The following is a 16,720-nucleotide window of genomic DNA, read 5'->3' on the forward strand; positions in this document are numbered from 1 at the left end:
CAAAAACTAGCATCACTGAGCGTGTTTTCTTACAGGAAAGTAAAAATGGAAAGCATGTAAGAATTTGTACGTAAATCAATACGCTTAATTGTAGGAAAGAAGGTAACGCAAATTACAAACAAAATATTTCCTATTGCTGATATTCTTTCCTGCACAAAATAACGTGATGCTTTAAGCCCAAAGAATAAAGTGGGATTAAAACAGCCCGTGCTTTTAAAAACAAATATTTACATTGGAACATGAACTTTTTTTACGACATAGAATATGACATTTATCACATCTTACAAACTCTACGTTTTGCCATAGGATTGTGTGGTAAATGGTCAAATTCATGATATTTAATCTTGCAGGAAACACAGCACGCTTTTTTCTATTCTTCTCCGAAAGAGTATAACATGCCCTTCGTGGCAGTATTTCTTAAAGCACAAAAGTGGTTTAGTAAAAACGTGCAAAAAGTTTCGTCTGTTGAACCAAAATGCCAAGTGAAACATATACATTGAAAGAATTGGCAAAAGACATGTTCCAGCTAACATCATTGCTCTTTATTCAAAGTCTGCCTCTCTCAATGACCACCACTTTTGGAGTGATTAATTTTTTTTAAGAAAAACTCTTTTAATTGCATTTATTGGCATATCATAGAAAGAAATTAGAAAGGTAAAAACCATTTTACTAAAAACAAAATTATTGAAATCTATTTTATTTGCGTCGTGTATTTAAATGTAGTAAGAATCTAAATTAAATGTGTCTAAATATATGTACCAAGAATGGGAAACCATATTTAATTTTTTTTATGTGTCTAGATAAAATGTACCCGTACGTAGATATACAGAGTGGTCAGGGAGATAATTGCATACAGGACAAAGTAAAATTCTACTTCAAGTTTTCATTCAAAAAATTCTTCAGTTTTGTACCATGAATTTTGAGAAAATGCAAAAATCTTTTTAGAAGTGTCAATTTGTATTTTTTTGTCATAATTTTATGTTTTATCATTTAAAAAAAATTCAGTTGTGAAAGTTATCAGAAGTTAAAGAAAACAGAGATAATTTAAAGTAAGTACAATGCAATTTTTATGTTATGTCACAATAAATATCCTAATCAAAACAAACGTAATGTACTCACATATTGGGTAGACTACTAAATCAGAAGTATGCCTTTTTTAAACTAATACTACAATTATTTCATACAGTGAAAAAAAACTAAGAGTAGCTATAAAATTAAATTCTTTAAAGAATCAAATAAGTATTTGACTTCTAAAATAATATCTTAAATTTCCAAAAAATATGTTTTAAATAAAAAAAAGTAAGCGCTAGATTAATAATGTACGAGGGAATATAGTTTCTATCGGGTGTGCCACAACACCTCTCGATCTATTTCAATTCAACGGGTTTTATGATTTTTTAAATTTAGTTTTTAGTTTGTAATTATTTGGGACACCAGGTATATAAAAAAACAAAATACAGAAATGTACAATTGTACAAGATATTAAATAATATATGCTGGTAGTTATTATATTTTCAAGTCCAACAATCATTACGACACGGCATTAAAAAAAACATTTAGCATTAATGTATCTATGTGTGAATATAAGTATTATATGAGTATGAAACAAAGCTTATACCAACCTTTTTGTACTAAATTTCCAACAAGTGTATCATCAAGTGGTGATTTTAGTGGTTTGAACATAGACAGATCAGAATCACCATCCATTCCTAACCAGTTTTCAGCATTGTGAATGTTTATTAAGTCACGTACAAGTTGTTCATCCGTTTTTCCACCAATATCACCACCTTTTCCTTTATTCGGTCCAAATACTTCATGGTTATATAACGGATCATTTACTACTGGATATCCTGAATACAAAATATCATTAAATATAAATATAGTAAGCAGCAAACAGCAGTAAGATCGTCGATTCTATACTATTTCATTTCGTATATCTATCTGCTGTGTTGTTAACATTTTAGGTTTTTTTTTTAGTGTGTGGTATAGTCAGAGTATCAGTGATGTGGTCTGAAAACTTTATTTTGTTGTAAGAGGAGAACTGTGGTTTTGGAACTTTTACACGTTGCAAATCAAAACCCATTTGACATGGATATAATCGATTTTAATTTATTCGAATAACTTTAATATATAAAATAAGAAACTTGGAGGAGATTGAATTAAAGCACAGTGATAACCATGATGGACCAAATTATCATTTGTTATAAAAAGGTATCTGCCACTACGAAAAATAAATTATTAAAATGGTTGTGAATGGATTGGAGAGTGATTAGAACAGCGCTACGTGTAGTGATATATACAGGGTATATATTTTACTCATTTTAACCTATTATGGCTAATAGCTCGTTTTGTAGTTAACCAATCAAAAACATCTCGTTCAGTCTCAAGGCAGACCAATTTCGATATTACATCCTTGTATACTTATACAACGTGATGCATTTTAATGGGTATTTTTTCCCACGGGGTGCATTTTTTTTTAATGTTTCGTACAAGATTACATACTGATCTGTTTCATTTGGTAACAAATATGCCACTTTTATTCGAAACATTTTTTTCAAAGATTCTCCAAAAATTCGTTCAAAATAATGAATTTTTTTATTCTGATTGTATTTACACTAAGAAAAAATGTCAGAATATTTTGAATTGGTTCTCAAATCTTGGAAAAAATTTTTCGAACAAAAGTGACATATTTTTAACCAAAGGAAATAAATCAGTATTAATCTTGCACGAAACATTAAAAAAAGGGCACCCCTAGAGACAAGGATGTAAGATTGAAATCGTTCTATGTGTTAGTTTGGATTAAAAAACTTTTAAAACATATACATAACAACACTTTTAACACAAGCTGGAAGGAAAAGTCCAGCCCATAATACCCTAACCCGTGAAAACTCTAGAAAATTTTTACGAAACGGAAATCTTAGGCTAGTTTTAAATAGATCACACACGCTGTGTCCTATTAAATTGCAAAATGAAATGTTTTATAGCACTCAGTAAAGGATTTGGGTCTGGATTACAATATTATTAGAGAAAAAATAATAGAAATAAGGTGGAAGCATTGAAAAAATGAAAAAAAAATTTTACACCCTTTTTTAGTATTATATTAAAAGTTTAGATATTTTTTACGTAAATTATTATCAGCTCTTTATTTTATAAGAATACAAATAATACCATTAGTTTTACAACACTTCTACCATGTTTATATTATTTCTTCATCGAGGATTTTATAATGTTACATCTGCTGCGATTTTCACACTTTCAATTTCACATTGACTTAGCTAAATAAAAAACTAGGATTCTAATATCTTGAATATTTTAAATATTTGTGTCTCAATGTGTGCTTTAATAAATTTGCATCTATAGGTGACTCAGGGAAAAGTTTTATTTCTAATAATTTAGTGTAATAAAGCTTGTACTTTGAAAGATAAGTTTTAATTAAATCTTTTAAACTATAAAGGTGGTAAAAGTTCCATATACCTAAAATTATCAAATTCCTTCTCAAAATCATTTTTGGTAGACGCGCTCCTGTATTACGTTTAGATACACATGTGTCCAATAGCATATTTTTTTTATATTATTTATTTCGCGTGTATATATGCAATCTTTTTCTAACCATAAAACTGTATTTTAGTAATGATTTTCTTTTCGTCTCTTGATTCGATTTAACCATTGTTAAAAATATATGAAATTTGTGTGTTTGAGAAGATGATTGCAAACGATAAATGAATTTTCAATATAAAAAATTCAATATTTCTATTTTCAATTCATAAGAAAAAGAGCATGTTTGAATGAATAAATGTAAAGAGGATTCGAAATAAATGCTTTTATGTTTGATTTAACCAGCCTCACTTATATAGGATATAGTTTATTTTAGATTAAAAAAGTGAAAACAAACAATTGACTGAGTTGATTGTTGAAATACCATGTATAGACAGTGTTAATTACGCAATGGTTTGTTTTTTTCGTCATATAAGTAAAATATAGATAGCAACTCTTACACACAAAGTTATAAGAGTATCTTTCATCTCACTTCCTCAGTGGATATAGTAATAAACAAACAAACACATACATGATATATGTAACGTATAAATTTAAAATATATACTAAAGGTTCCTGTAATACATACTGTACAATGTGCCTAACTTAATTTTTGCCCTCACGGGTAAATAGTGATGTTTACGAAAAATTATTTCAAACAAAAGTTGTTTATTTGACCTAAGTTGCTAATTTACAAACTCGATGTCACTTTTTATGTCCTGAACACGCTATCAAAATTTCAACTTGATACCTTTTTGCGTTTTTAAGTTATAGACAGCCAACCAACACCTACAGCAAAATTTTGTTTGTAGCATCAATATTTTTAAGCGTTACAAACTTGGGACTAAACTTAGTATACCTGGATATATTTCATATACACTTGGTATAAAAATATAAGTTGGCATTACTCTTAGTAAATACCTTTTTTACTGTTATTGAATATATAATGCGGTTTTTTAGGCTTATAGGATTGGTAGGGTTCGAATTAGTACAATCCTAATTTTATAAATGGAACCAAAGAAAATCATTTCTGAAGCATATAAAGCTAATTTTTTTTCACTCTGCGAAATCTAAATGTATAAAAATTTTGTATTTAAAATTTAAAAAATCTGAAGACCTTAGTTTAACAAATAAATAAAGATTAAAAATAATGATGTGGATAACTTCTGTTATAGACATGGTCTGAGGAACGTAGGTTTAACCCTATTTTTATTTAGAAATAGAAAGGGAAGAAAAATAATATTTTTTTACAAAATATCTTATGATATAAATAAATGAAATGACAGTTTTTATACCATGTATATGAAATATACCAAGGTATATTAAGTTTAGTCCCAAGTTTCTAACGCTTAAAAATATTGATGCTACGAAAAAAATTTTGGTTTAGGTGTTCATAGAATCACCTAATTAGTCCATTTTCGTATGTCTGTCTGTCTGTCGTCTGTCGTCCGTCGTCTGTCCGTCTGTCCGTCTGTAATCACGATTACTCAAAAACGAAAAGAGATATCAAGCTGAAATTTTTGTAGTTTGCTTAAGACGTAAAAAGTGAGGTCGAGTTCGTAAATGAGCAACATAGGTCAATTGGGTCTTGGGTCCGTAGGACCCATCTTGTAAGCCGTTAGAGATAGAACAAATGTTTAAATGTAAAAAAATAAAAAACTTCTGTTTGAAACATTTTCTTGTAAACATCACTGTTTACCCACGAGGGCACTAATTAGGTGAAAATTTTGAAGTATGTATTAATATGGGAATATCAGTTATGTGGCTATTTAAGAGTGAAAATCTTTCGTTATTTACGTGACGTCAAAAAACAAACAATTGCGTCATCAAAACTGTCTATACAAGGTATTTAAACAATTAACTCAGTTAATTGTTTGTTTTCACTTGTTTTAAATAAATTAAGTAATAAAAAAAAAAAATTTATTTTAAGCCTAATGTAAAAAAAATAGATATTTTGTTTTATACCAACATATTTCCAACCACCCGTGTTTTCATACCAACTCAAATCGCTTTAAAAGTATATGGATAAAAAGTATAAATATATTTTCGCTAGAATCTTTGTTGTATTACTTTCACAATTCTATCTGTAGCTATTGAATATAAAGAATAAAAGTTCATAAATTGTACTTACCTAAATATTGAAGATGTACACGAATTTGATGCATACGCCCTGTTTTTGGCTTACATAAAACAATACTTGTTTTTCCATTAAAACCTAATTTTTGAAATATTGTTACACAATCTTTGCCTTTTGGAGACACTTTACAAACACCAATCTTGTAGCTGACTACTTCAATTGGTTCTTTACATTCAATAATTCCTCTGAAATAACAAAGCAAATTAAAAATTAAAGAAGCTTCTTTTTCGATGAGACCAAAAAAATAAGACCCAAAAACTTACTCAGGGAATTCACCTTCCACCCTACAGACGTATTCTTTTTGCACTAAGCGATTGCGTATTTGATGTTCCATTTGACGTGCTTTCTTTGGTGAACGTCCAAATAGCAATAAACCACTAGTTAAACGATCTAATCGATGTATTGTACGTAAATTTTTCAAATTGTATTCTTTAGCTAATATGAATACAACTGTATTGTGTCGATATCGACCACATGGGTGTACCTAGAAAAATAAAAACAACAAGCGTTTGAGACAATCTTTGAGACATAATAAATTTCACATTTTTTGTTTTGGAGATTTTTGGTTCTAAAAACAGATTTAACAGCAAATAAATTTTTAGTAAACTTTTTAATACTGCGTATTATTTACGATTTTACAAACTAACAATTGTGCACTTAAGGCTGTTGTCCCCGTACATTATTGCAAAAATGTTTTAGACTATAATTATAATAAGCAGTGTATTCTCGTAATACAGTCTCTTTGCTCTCTTCAACTATCTATACTCTAACTATCGTCGTTTCTTTCCAACAATAAAATTCATTAACTTTGGGTAGTTATATCTCAGTAGTTAGACGTCAATTTTGATTTTTTTTAAACTCAGAAAAAATACATCAATGATCACTTAGTTTTTAAAAAAAAATCTTAAATCTAGCTTTTTTTTACAACCTGCCCTGCTCTCCATGTGAATAACCCGAACTTTAATTAAATTTATCTCGAGTTAGAGACGGTCAATGCACTTCAAATTTTCATGACAATGGTATTATAAATTTTAAGCCAGATTTTTCGTGGAAACCTACGGGTCACCCAAACGCTTACCCTCCCTCCTTTTTAATTATATCTGAGATCGCACATGAAAGCCCGTTGGCCAAAAATTTTTAGTCTTGGCGATCGCGTAGGCTGAATGTGCCTAATTGGTAAATGTTACTTGTTGGCCTGATATATATTTTCCTTTTTTTTGCAAATAATCTGTATCCAACCATTGTTAGCAAAAGTCTCCTACAAAGATGGACCTTTACCAACGGAGGTAATTTTTACCAACGTAGGTGACGTTTTTTTTAATGATACCAATGTTGGATATTATTAAGTCTACACTCAGACCATTGATCAACCAACAGCCGCTAGTTGTCGGACCAGCACTCTACCAGTAGTGATCCAAAGGTTAAATAAACGTTTTGGGTTCAATCCCCGTTCAAGTGTATTTTTTATAATAAATAATATTGATGTCAAAAATGAAAATTGAATAGGAAAAATTTTATACATGAACGAAATAGAAATGGTTACGATAAAAGTATCAGAGCTCATACATCCTTAATTAGTCGGGCACAATGGGGTCTTTTTGCTTTCAATAATTTATTAATGTTTTAACTTTAATATAAATAGTTTTATTTTTTTTATTTCCACAGAAATCTATGAAAATGATCTTTTTTGGAGAAATCTATGAAAACATATCATCCACCTAACATTTTGCCATCAAACCAAATGTTAAATATGCTTTCTTAAAATAATAGGGCAACTCCCCAAAAATTTTCAGAATTAATTAAGACTTCAAATAAAAGTAAATCAAGCTTCTTATTTAAAATTGTCTTGGTGCTCGTACATACTTAAAATAATTTTTCTCGCACATAATTCAAGAAGTTAGGTAAAAAAAAAAAAAGAAAATGCATAATAATGTGAAAATTTATTTAGTATACTTACTGGTATAGAAGCAGGTTTATTTACAACAACCACATCTTCGTCCATATGAACAACGGTGATTGGTTGACAAGTGACTGGTACTTCGTGCCTAAATAATTTGAAACAATCCACATAAATATTTTATTAACTATCTTCTTTGGTCTGGTTTGCTATCCCTCAACTTATATGTATATTTACTATGCAAAAGACTTATTTATTGTGGTAAACTTGGGAATGTGTATTATACATATAAATAAGGGTTAACCAACCCACTTTGCTATACTCGTAAACATTTTAGAGTTTACATAAAAATACAAAGAAAATGGAAAAAATATTTTATATAAATTATTTATGAAATAATTTATTTTCATAGCCTCAATGTTTATTTGAAGCTCTGGTAACAGCTTCAATTACAGGTTTATAAGTGCCTGGAATATACGCTGGCATTGATAAATACACCTCTAGAAATTCTCAAGGGGCTTACAAATTTTGCTCTGTCAAATTAATGAGACCCTTATTTCTTCTCTATAAAAGAAACGCGATAGTTTTTCCATAATACAAAATTTTAATCAAAATTACCGATCTCGAATGTTCAAAGGTACAAAATGGTTAAAACTTTCTTTCTTATGCAGGGAGTCTCAACATAATTTTTCTTTACTTATGTAGTTTAAGTACTCTCTTTCAGCACTGTTTTCTGAAGCGAAAAATAGCTAACAGCCCACAACGTGTACTTAATTTCCTTGTTGTGCGGAAAATTGTAACAGTAAAAGAGTGAACTAATCAATAACGCATTTTTAAAAAACACAGCGTATAGAAGTCGTGTGGAATGTTTACAAACTCCAAATATTCTCATGTAAAATATTATTTTTTCACTCACTCCAATGGTTAAATTACTCACACTCTCGTGTGAAATTCATAATTTGTTGCACTAGTTGCATAATATACTATATCCAAATATCCTTGAGATAACTTTTTTATCCACTAAGTATCAAAATTAATATTATTTATTATTTTATTCAATTATTTTAAACCATATTGAGTTCATCATTACGACAAAAATTGTTCAATATTTCTAATAACATTTATTTTGAAATTTTTTCAAGACCTCGCACAAATTAGATATACCTAATCTGAATTTGGGAAAACTTTTTCAAATTTTGGCAAATGATAGTTTAAGTCATTTTGAATAAAAGTTCCAATTGTCACAAGTCATGAAAATGAGAGGATTTCAAGTTATCGTTAAATTAAAGTTGGAAAATATACTCATTTGTATAAAAAAAAATATTGTAATTTTATTGTCAAAATTCATGTATGTATATGTGGCTGAAAATATTGATCTTAACACTTCATATTATTGATCCACTGAACATTTAACACTACTTCTTTGAATTTCGTAACATATCCTTCAAAAAAAACAATAATCAAAAAACAACACCCTTACAAGGAAAACACAAGTATGAATGTAGTTATACATATCTGTATATGTATTTGCCTATACACATATAGGCATATACTATACAAATGAGTACATTTTCAACTTTAATTTAGCTATAACATGAAATTCTGTCATTTTCATGACTTGTGACTATAGGAACTTTGCTTTACAATGACTTAAACTATCATTTGCCAAAATTTGATAAGGTTTGACCGAAATACAGATTACATCTAATTTGTGCGAGGTCTTTTGGAATATTTATGCAGTTATAAACTTGAAAAAAAAATACTTGAATTTGTGAGACTTTGTGAAAATTTTGTTTGGTTTAACGACTAGTGTTTTCATTGTAAAACAAACAAATTTTTTTTTCAAATGTTCAATTTGAAAGCTCTTTAAATTATGCCTGGGAACATCTTTATAACTATTAAACTTTCCCGGAACTTCAACGTAATGGTTATTGTCTAAATCTGGGGCTGTAAATTGGTCTTAAAAGAAAGAAATTGTTAACTGAAGACATCCTGCATAAAAATTAATAAATGTATTAAAATAAAGAAATATTAAAATGATATACAAACCTGTGTACAACATTCGCTAACAGATCGTTATGCTTTAATTTATAATCAGTTGAAACCTTTTCATAATTAACAGTTAATGTACCAGCTTCAATACAACGTTCATATTCTTCAGCAGGATGTGCACGAAATTCGCGTGCAAACACATCTAATATCTTATCACCTACCCAACGTCCTTTTGTAAATGTTGTAAATGTAAAATAATATGGATATACTTTACGTAAACCTACAAAATAAATGAAATAAGATAAAGATTATAAACATTATAACGTATTCTTAACGCTTGTATAATATATAAAATAACGTAACGCTATAGAAATGTTCCTCATGAATTGTAATACGTCGGCCAGTGGTATTTTACATGCGGAATGTGACCATTATTGCGCCTTGATTTTACCTGTTGTATTCTTGGTACTGGATACGAAAATCAACTCCTTTAGATCTGTGAGTGGGACATGTCCATAATAGAAATTTCGGATCATGTAATAAAGTTATGGCGATTTTAGGTTGTATATTTGATGTGGTGTGTATTTTAGATTGTGTTCATAGCGATTTTAGATTGTATGTTTGTGGTTTTACATAATTGAAATTGTGAACAGAGCTGGATCAAAAATTTGATGGGACCTGGGCCGAAAATCATCGGGTCCCATCTAAAGGCCGTTTATTTTTTTACAAAATTTAAAGAATTATATGCACTTTTATTTCAGTTTATGCGGAAGTATTTCTTTCACGTGTAATATGAAAAATTATTTAAATTATATTGAAATAATTTAAACTTAAGTTTCTTTACAGTAAATTTTACTTTGTATTTATTATATGCACCCTGAGTCATATAGTTTTGGAGATCTACGATTGAAGACCGCAAGCTTGCTCATTCTATCAGCCATTTGTTGATTGGTTTTTCCCGCAAGATGTTATAATTTTTCTGCATATTCACCTGCCTTGCAGGAACTTTGGTACCTTAAGTGGAAGGACAAAAAATCCACCTATAAAACAAGAAGCTACAAAAATTCAACCATAGTCACAACCTCAAATCGCTAAAAAAAGATATTACATAATCGAAAATGTCTGTATCGGAGATTTTCCTACTAGAGATGTCCCACTAGCAGCAGTAAAATTCGAAACGATAGACACACCCTACACCCAAAATTTCACTAGCCGACGTACTACAGACGCACGACTATACTACTACACCAATAAATCATCAAATATTATAACGACAACATTACATATATGTTCTTCCGGTTGTCTACCATTTTCACATTTTATCATTACAATATGGTACATAAAAACTAAAAGCTTTTTACACATATGCCCACAAAGTACCAGCATGCATCCAAGAGAAATTTGCACCACAGCCAGTCTATTTTGTAATAAAGGTTTATGATTGAAAATTGGGCTAAACGGTTATAAAAATTTGATGAAGTAAATTTATTTCGCAAGTATAAATGGAGATTTGGACGCGTAGACTATTTTTATTATTTTGATATTTTTATGAATAGTGACTGTAAATTATTATAACTTCTGCTTACAAATTGAAAAAAGATCAAATTATTTTGAATATTATAGGCTTGAGTTAAAAATGGATTCACGGTGGATAATAAACATAATACTAAGCAGGGCAGAATGAAAAAGGATTTTGAAAAGACTATAAAAACAAATTCTATGAAATATTTTAAATTATTTTACCATGTTAAAATATATAAACAAGAATCTCAAAAAATGTAAATTACAATTTTAAGAAAATTGTAAATCATATGTATTTAATAAAATTGTAAATCGAATTTTTGAGTAAAAACAGATCGGTACTGAAATAATTGCTCTGACATGAAGTGGTTCAAATCCCACTTGTACTGCTGCGGAATGTGACGTATTACAAAAACCCACTTGGAAGTATGCCATCCTCCGAGTTTAAAAAGTTATTTACATTCACTTAATTTTCTTGAATTAAAAATCCAATTTATTTAATTATCTTCATTTTCCTTTTTAATGTACTTAATTTATGGTGATGAAAAATATTTTGAAAAATTGAGGAATTTCTTACGGCCTTTCCAAAATCACTGTTTACTTTGCCACACCCTTTATATTCTGTATAAACAAAGTACTTTCCTAATTTGTCTTAGAAAAAGAAAGTGTAATAATAATATAAATACGAAAAAGTAAATATTTTTGTGAACCATATTGCAATATAAAATTATTTCAAACAAAATAAGAACTTCCTAAAACATATTTTCAAACAATAAATATATACTAACATTCTGTACCTACTGAAAGTGATACGTTTTTGTGTGTATTTTTAAAACATATAATTTTAAATACAAATATGTTCCGTTTCAAAATATTTTGATTTATTATAAATGTGTCTACTTTACTATATAAAAACGACATATGTTGAAATTTTTTATATTTATATATGTATTTAAAAACAATTGAAAAAGTAGTGTGTATGAATGTGTGTGTGAGTGTGTTTGTCAATTTTTATTTAAAAAGACCCCCCGCCCCCTTGCATACCGGAACTTTTGGTTGTAAACTAGTTTGAAACTATAGTTGCAAACTAATTTGTTACCAACAATTTGCTAATCAAAATGAAATAAATGCAAACTGTTTTTCAACAATTATCAATAAAAAATTATTTTTAAAAACAATATTTTTATTTATATGAGAATTTTACATAAGAAAAATATTTTTCGAGTATAAACATTCTTTCAATTTGACCCAATCCTTGATCAATTTTCATGTATAAACGAATTCATCAAAATTATGAATTATCTAATTTTCATGAAATTGTAATAATGTATGTACCTGCTAATTTCTGATACCTAGTTTCCTTGAACTTCAGTTTCGCTCAAACAATATATATGATTCAGTTTTCACTTAATATTTTTAAATTTAGGAAATAATATACTCAAAAATAATAGCGACAAAAAAGACCGGAAAAATAGATCCGGAAAAATAAACTCGGGAACACGCGCTACGGAAAAAATAGACACGGAAAAATATATCCGAAAAAAATAGACTCTTAAAAAGAGTCCGGATAAAAACACCTGAAGCAAGAATTCATTCGATAGTAATGAGTGTGAAATTGTCTTGAAAAATAATCTTTATAGATTAATCAACATCGTTATTTATATAGTAAAAAAGTTTGAATTATTATTTATAATAAATATTATATATCAAAATCAAAATTCAACAATTTTCTTTGCAAAAAAGAAAATATCGGGTGTATGTCGTTTACGGTAATATCTCTGTTTTCTGTAATAGTGTACCATTTTTGAAAGCCGGGGCTAAAAACTTCAAGAACCAAACCAATTTCCCTATGGCCGACAAACTCAACCCAACTAGGTCATAATTACAACAATACAGAGTTATCAAAAATCAAAATCAGAAGTGTTTGAGATTTATATTTTCGGATCTATTTTTCCGGTCTATTTTCTTTGCACAGAGAAAATATCGGGTAGATATCGTATACGATATCTACTTTTTCTATTCTAATGTCCCATTTTTGAACGCAAGGGCTAACTTCAGAACCTAATAAACTTCTTTATAGTCGATAATAACTCTGTATTGTTGTTATTAAAACAATACAAAGTTATCAAAAATCAATATCCGATGTGTTTGGAATTTATATTTCCGGATATATTTTTTCCGATTACCAATATTTTTATATAATTTAAAAAAATTCGATTCATAAGAATGTTTTATATAGTTTTATTAAAAATTGCAATATGTTTTTTATACTTTTTTATTTTTGTAAAACTTTATTTATTTTCTTTCCCAAAAGTTTATCCAGAAATATATTCCATGTATTAAGCTTGTAGTAAATAACAAGATACTGCATGGTTGCCTAAGAGAGTTTTCTCAAAGGAAATGCAGCTACTGAGGTTGTACTAATGATATAATTCGATAAAATTTAGTTTTTCAGGAAGAGATTTTAAGAAGAATTTTGTTGTATGGTTTCCCTAAAAATTTTATGGTTAAAAAAATTATTTCCTTTTTAAGAGTTCAATTAAAAAGTAAAGTTTTGTTTAATTTTGTCGCTAGTTAAAATTTATCGTGAAATTTCAAATTTTCCAAATACCAAAACGAATCATATTAAAATCGAATTTGATCGAAAGAGAGTATATGGGCAATTAAATAGTTGCCATATTAAGAAAATTCGTCCTATTAAATAATTATTCCGAGGGAACACATTTATACAATTAAATTGACATCATTCATAAATATATTCATTTCAGAAAATTCGCTAAGAATATGCAGCTTCTGCGCGAATGAAATTTTTTTTATAACTACATATTTATAAATTCTTAAAAACTTCAAAATAAAGTGTAGTATAGTGTTATGATGTAGAGCTACGAAGAACAATATAAAAGTTTTTAATTTAAATACAATAGACAGACACAAAACACACACTTTCAGATAAAAATGTTGTACTCAAACTTGTACTCAAAAAAAGTTTAAATGCACACGAAAAAACATGACAATATTTTATGAAGTACAAAATAATCATAATAAAAAAAAACGAAAATAATACAAAATCTACTCTAATATTTATTGTTTAAAAAAAGTACAGTGAAAACTATTTAAACCAACATTGAAGGGATGATATTTTCCTATTTAAGCGTCTCATTGGTAAACTGTAAGGAACATGAAAATTTGAAATATTAGACTTTTCAAACCCCTACCCATCCCCCCACCATGTGTAACAGAATGTAACAAAATATTGAACCCCCTCAACCTGTTTTGTACGTAATTTTTTTCTTCTTTGAATTTTATATTATGGTTAAAAATCTTTAAGCATTTAACCAATTTGTGTGTGTTTAGTAATCTCTTAATATCAAAAACGGTCGAAACACACTACTTTCAAAATATTAAAATTTGTTTTAATTCATCAAATTTTTTTTTTCGAGAATTACGCACAGGCGTTGAAGGACCCCCTACCCCGTAACATAACAAATAGTAATATTATGATTTGACTCCCCCCCCCCTAAAGTTGTTACGTAATTTAAGTACAGCCCCTTAATAACAAAACAAAATCGGATATTTATCAATAGCTGATGGCGCAATTAAATTTTTCCTTGTTTCCAATCTTAGAACTGACTCCCACACAAATTTAAAAAAACTTTAAAAAAATAATTTAAAAAAGAATTATTAAAAATAATTCCCAAAAGAATTTTATTTTATTATTGTATTTGAAGGGTTTTTATACCGATTTAAAGTTACTATAAACGGTTTTCACTGTATTAATGTAATAATAATTCATCTAAATATATTGAGTTTTATAAAAAAAATTATAAAATTTCATTTTTAAAACGTTTTTATTTTATAATATATTGTTAATTATAAAACATAAAATTATTATATATCATATATTATAAATAGATTCCAGTAATAGCACACTTTAAAAATTTGAACCGAACTGGCATATCATTTAAGGATAACATAAGGAATTGAATCCTTCTAAGTTTAAGAAAACAAGAATTCAGATTTATAATAATCTTTAAACTATATATATTTGAGAAAAAATTCTTTATATCATCGTCATTTTAGAAAAATTCATAAAGGTGCCCAAATATACTGGGTGCATTAACTTTTACAAATTATTCTATTAGTATCTTACAAGATGTGAAAAACTATTTGAGATAAAAAAAACTTTATAACAATAAGAAAACCGATTTCAAAAGAAAAACTTTTCCAAAACAAATTAATATGCACTAAAAAGTAAAAAAATTACGATAATATACCTAATGTAGTTAAAATTATTATTATTTTTGGTGTCGGTTACAGTAACTACATTATATTATCGTTATTTTTTTACCTTTAAGTGCATATAAATTTGTTTTGGAAGTTTTTTGAAGTCGGTTTTCTTTTTGTTAAAAGTTTTTTTTGGAATTTAAGATGTACTTTGAAGAATTTAGGATGTAAGCGGTCACTAAGTAGGTGAAATGGAATATAATATTTTTGCACATTCAATTTATTTGAACAGACTAAATGTCATTTATTTATTCTGATAGGCAAAATGTATTGCACATGGTAAAATAAACTGCATATAACACTACTAATTATTTTTAATGTTAGTGAATGCATTGCAATACAAAATTAATTACAAACATATAATTTATTATAAATTTTACCTAGTGTAGGAGGATTAAATTTAAGTAAAATTTATTACGCTTGACAATGACATGTTTGTAATACACATTCGTGCAATAAAAAAAAAAAAAAAGCAGAATAATTTTAGGTTCAAAAATGTATTTTATTTACTGAAACAGACATTAGGTCTATTTATAATTTAGGGTTTGAAAATTTAATGTTTTGATTTTGTAATTATTAAAAAAATCCGGTTTTTAAGCAGGAAAAATTTACCTTTTCCTAACAACAGTTTCTACATGTATCAATTTTAAAAACGACGTTTTTTTTATTCATGGCAGAATTCTGATACTTTTTAATAAAAGAACTGAAAAACCAAATCTTTATAGAATTTTTTTCAAATCTCGTTAAAAGCATTTTAGGATAATTATTTTAAATTTTATTTGTTCATTCTTCAAGTCTGTAAGAACATTACGTACATTCATATTAATTAAAATGAAAATTCAGGAGAAAATTTAAGTTAAGTAATTTTTCATTATTTATATTAATGTAAATGTTATGTATTATAATTTGTAAAAAAAAAAACGTTTTAAAAATTCTTTTAAATTCTACATAAATTTAACACACTGATCAAGATCATTTTTGTCCCATGATTTAATCCTCTCGAAAGAGTTAAAAAAAATCAATTTTTCTAGAGATTTTTTTAAAAATGGATATATGAGTATAAAACATATTCAAAGCAACTTTTTCTAATAATTTTTTCGATATTTCTAACCATCTCTGACGCTATGCAAAATATTGAGAACCGGTCTGATATTTTCAATTTGTAGTGTGTTGAGTTTAAAGTTCATATTTCGGTTAAGCATCTTAAAAATGTGAGGGTGTATGAAAATGTGAGGGTGTCTTCATCTTAAATGCGATACACTGTATGTCAAGGTGGATATTGATTGTTGTATTTATGAAAAAAAAAAAATTGTTATTCAATTGAAGTTTACCCATCTCGGAAGTATTTATCCCAA

At 27.9% G+C, this 16,720-nt stretch overlaps 1 protein-coding gene across 4 annotated transcripts in view; it reads right to left on the reverse strand.

The window, feature by feature from the left end:
* The window catches only part of LOC123290911 (RNA pseudouridylate synthase domain-containing protein 2-like), a 730,776-nt gene that overhangs the window by 3,560 nt on the left and 710,496 nt on the right, over positions 1-16,720 (reverse strand). For 3 of the 4 annotated variants that reach the window (XM_044871287.1, XM_044871286.1, XM_044871289.1), the window contains 5 exons: positions 9,618-9,840; positions 7,629-7,716; positions 5,935-6,155; positions 5,666-5,856; positions 1,623-1,850 (listed from right to left, as the gene is read on the reverse strand). In XM_044871287.1, the coding sequence (XP_044727222.1) occupies positions 1,623-1,850; positions 5,666-5,856; positions 5,935-6,155; positions 7,629-7,716; positions 9,618-9,840 (951 nt within the window). Of the gene's footprint in view, positions 1-1,618; positions 1,851-5,665; positions 5,857-5,934; positions 6,156-7,628; positions 7,717-9,617; positions 9,841-16,720 lie in introns of all 4 variants that reach the window. The other variant, XM_044871288.1, reaches the window with a different exon arrangement.

Source organism: Chrysoperla carnea, chromosome 1 (genome assembly GCF_905475395.1).
Source record: "Chrysoperla carnea chromosome 1, inChrCarn1.1, whole genome shotgun sequence".
Taxonomy (NCBI): domain Eukaryota; kingdom Metazoa; phylum Arthropoda; class Insecta; order Neuroptera; family Chrysopidae; genus Chrysoperla; species Chrysoperla carnea.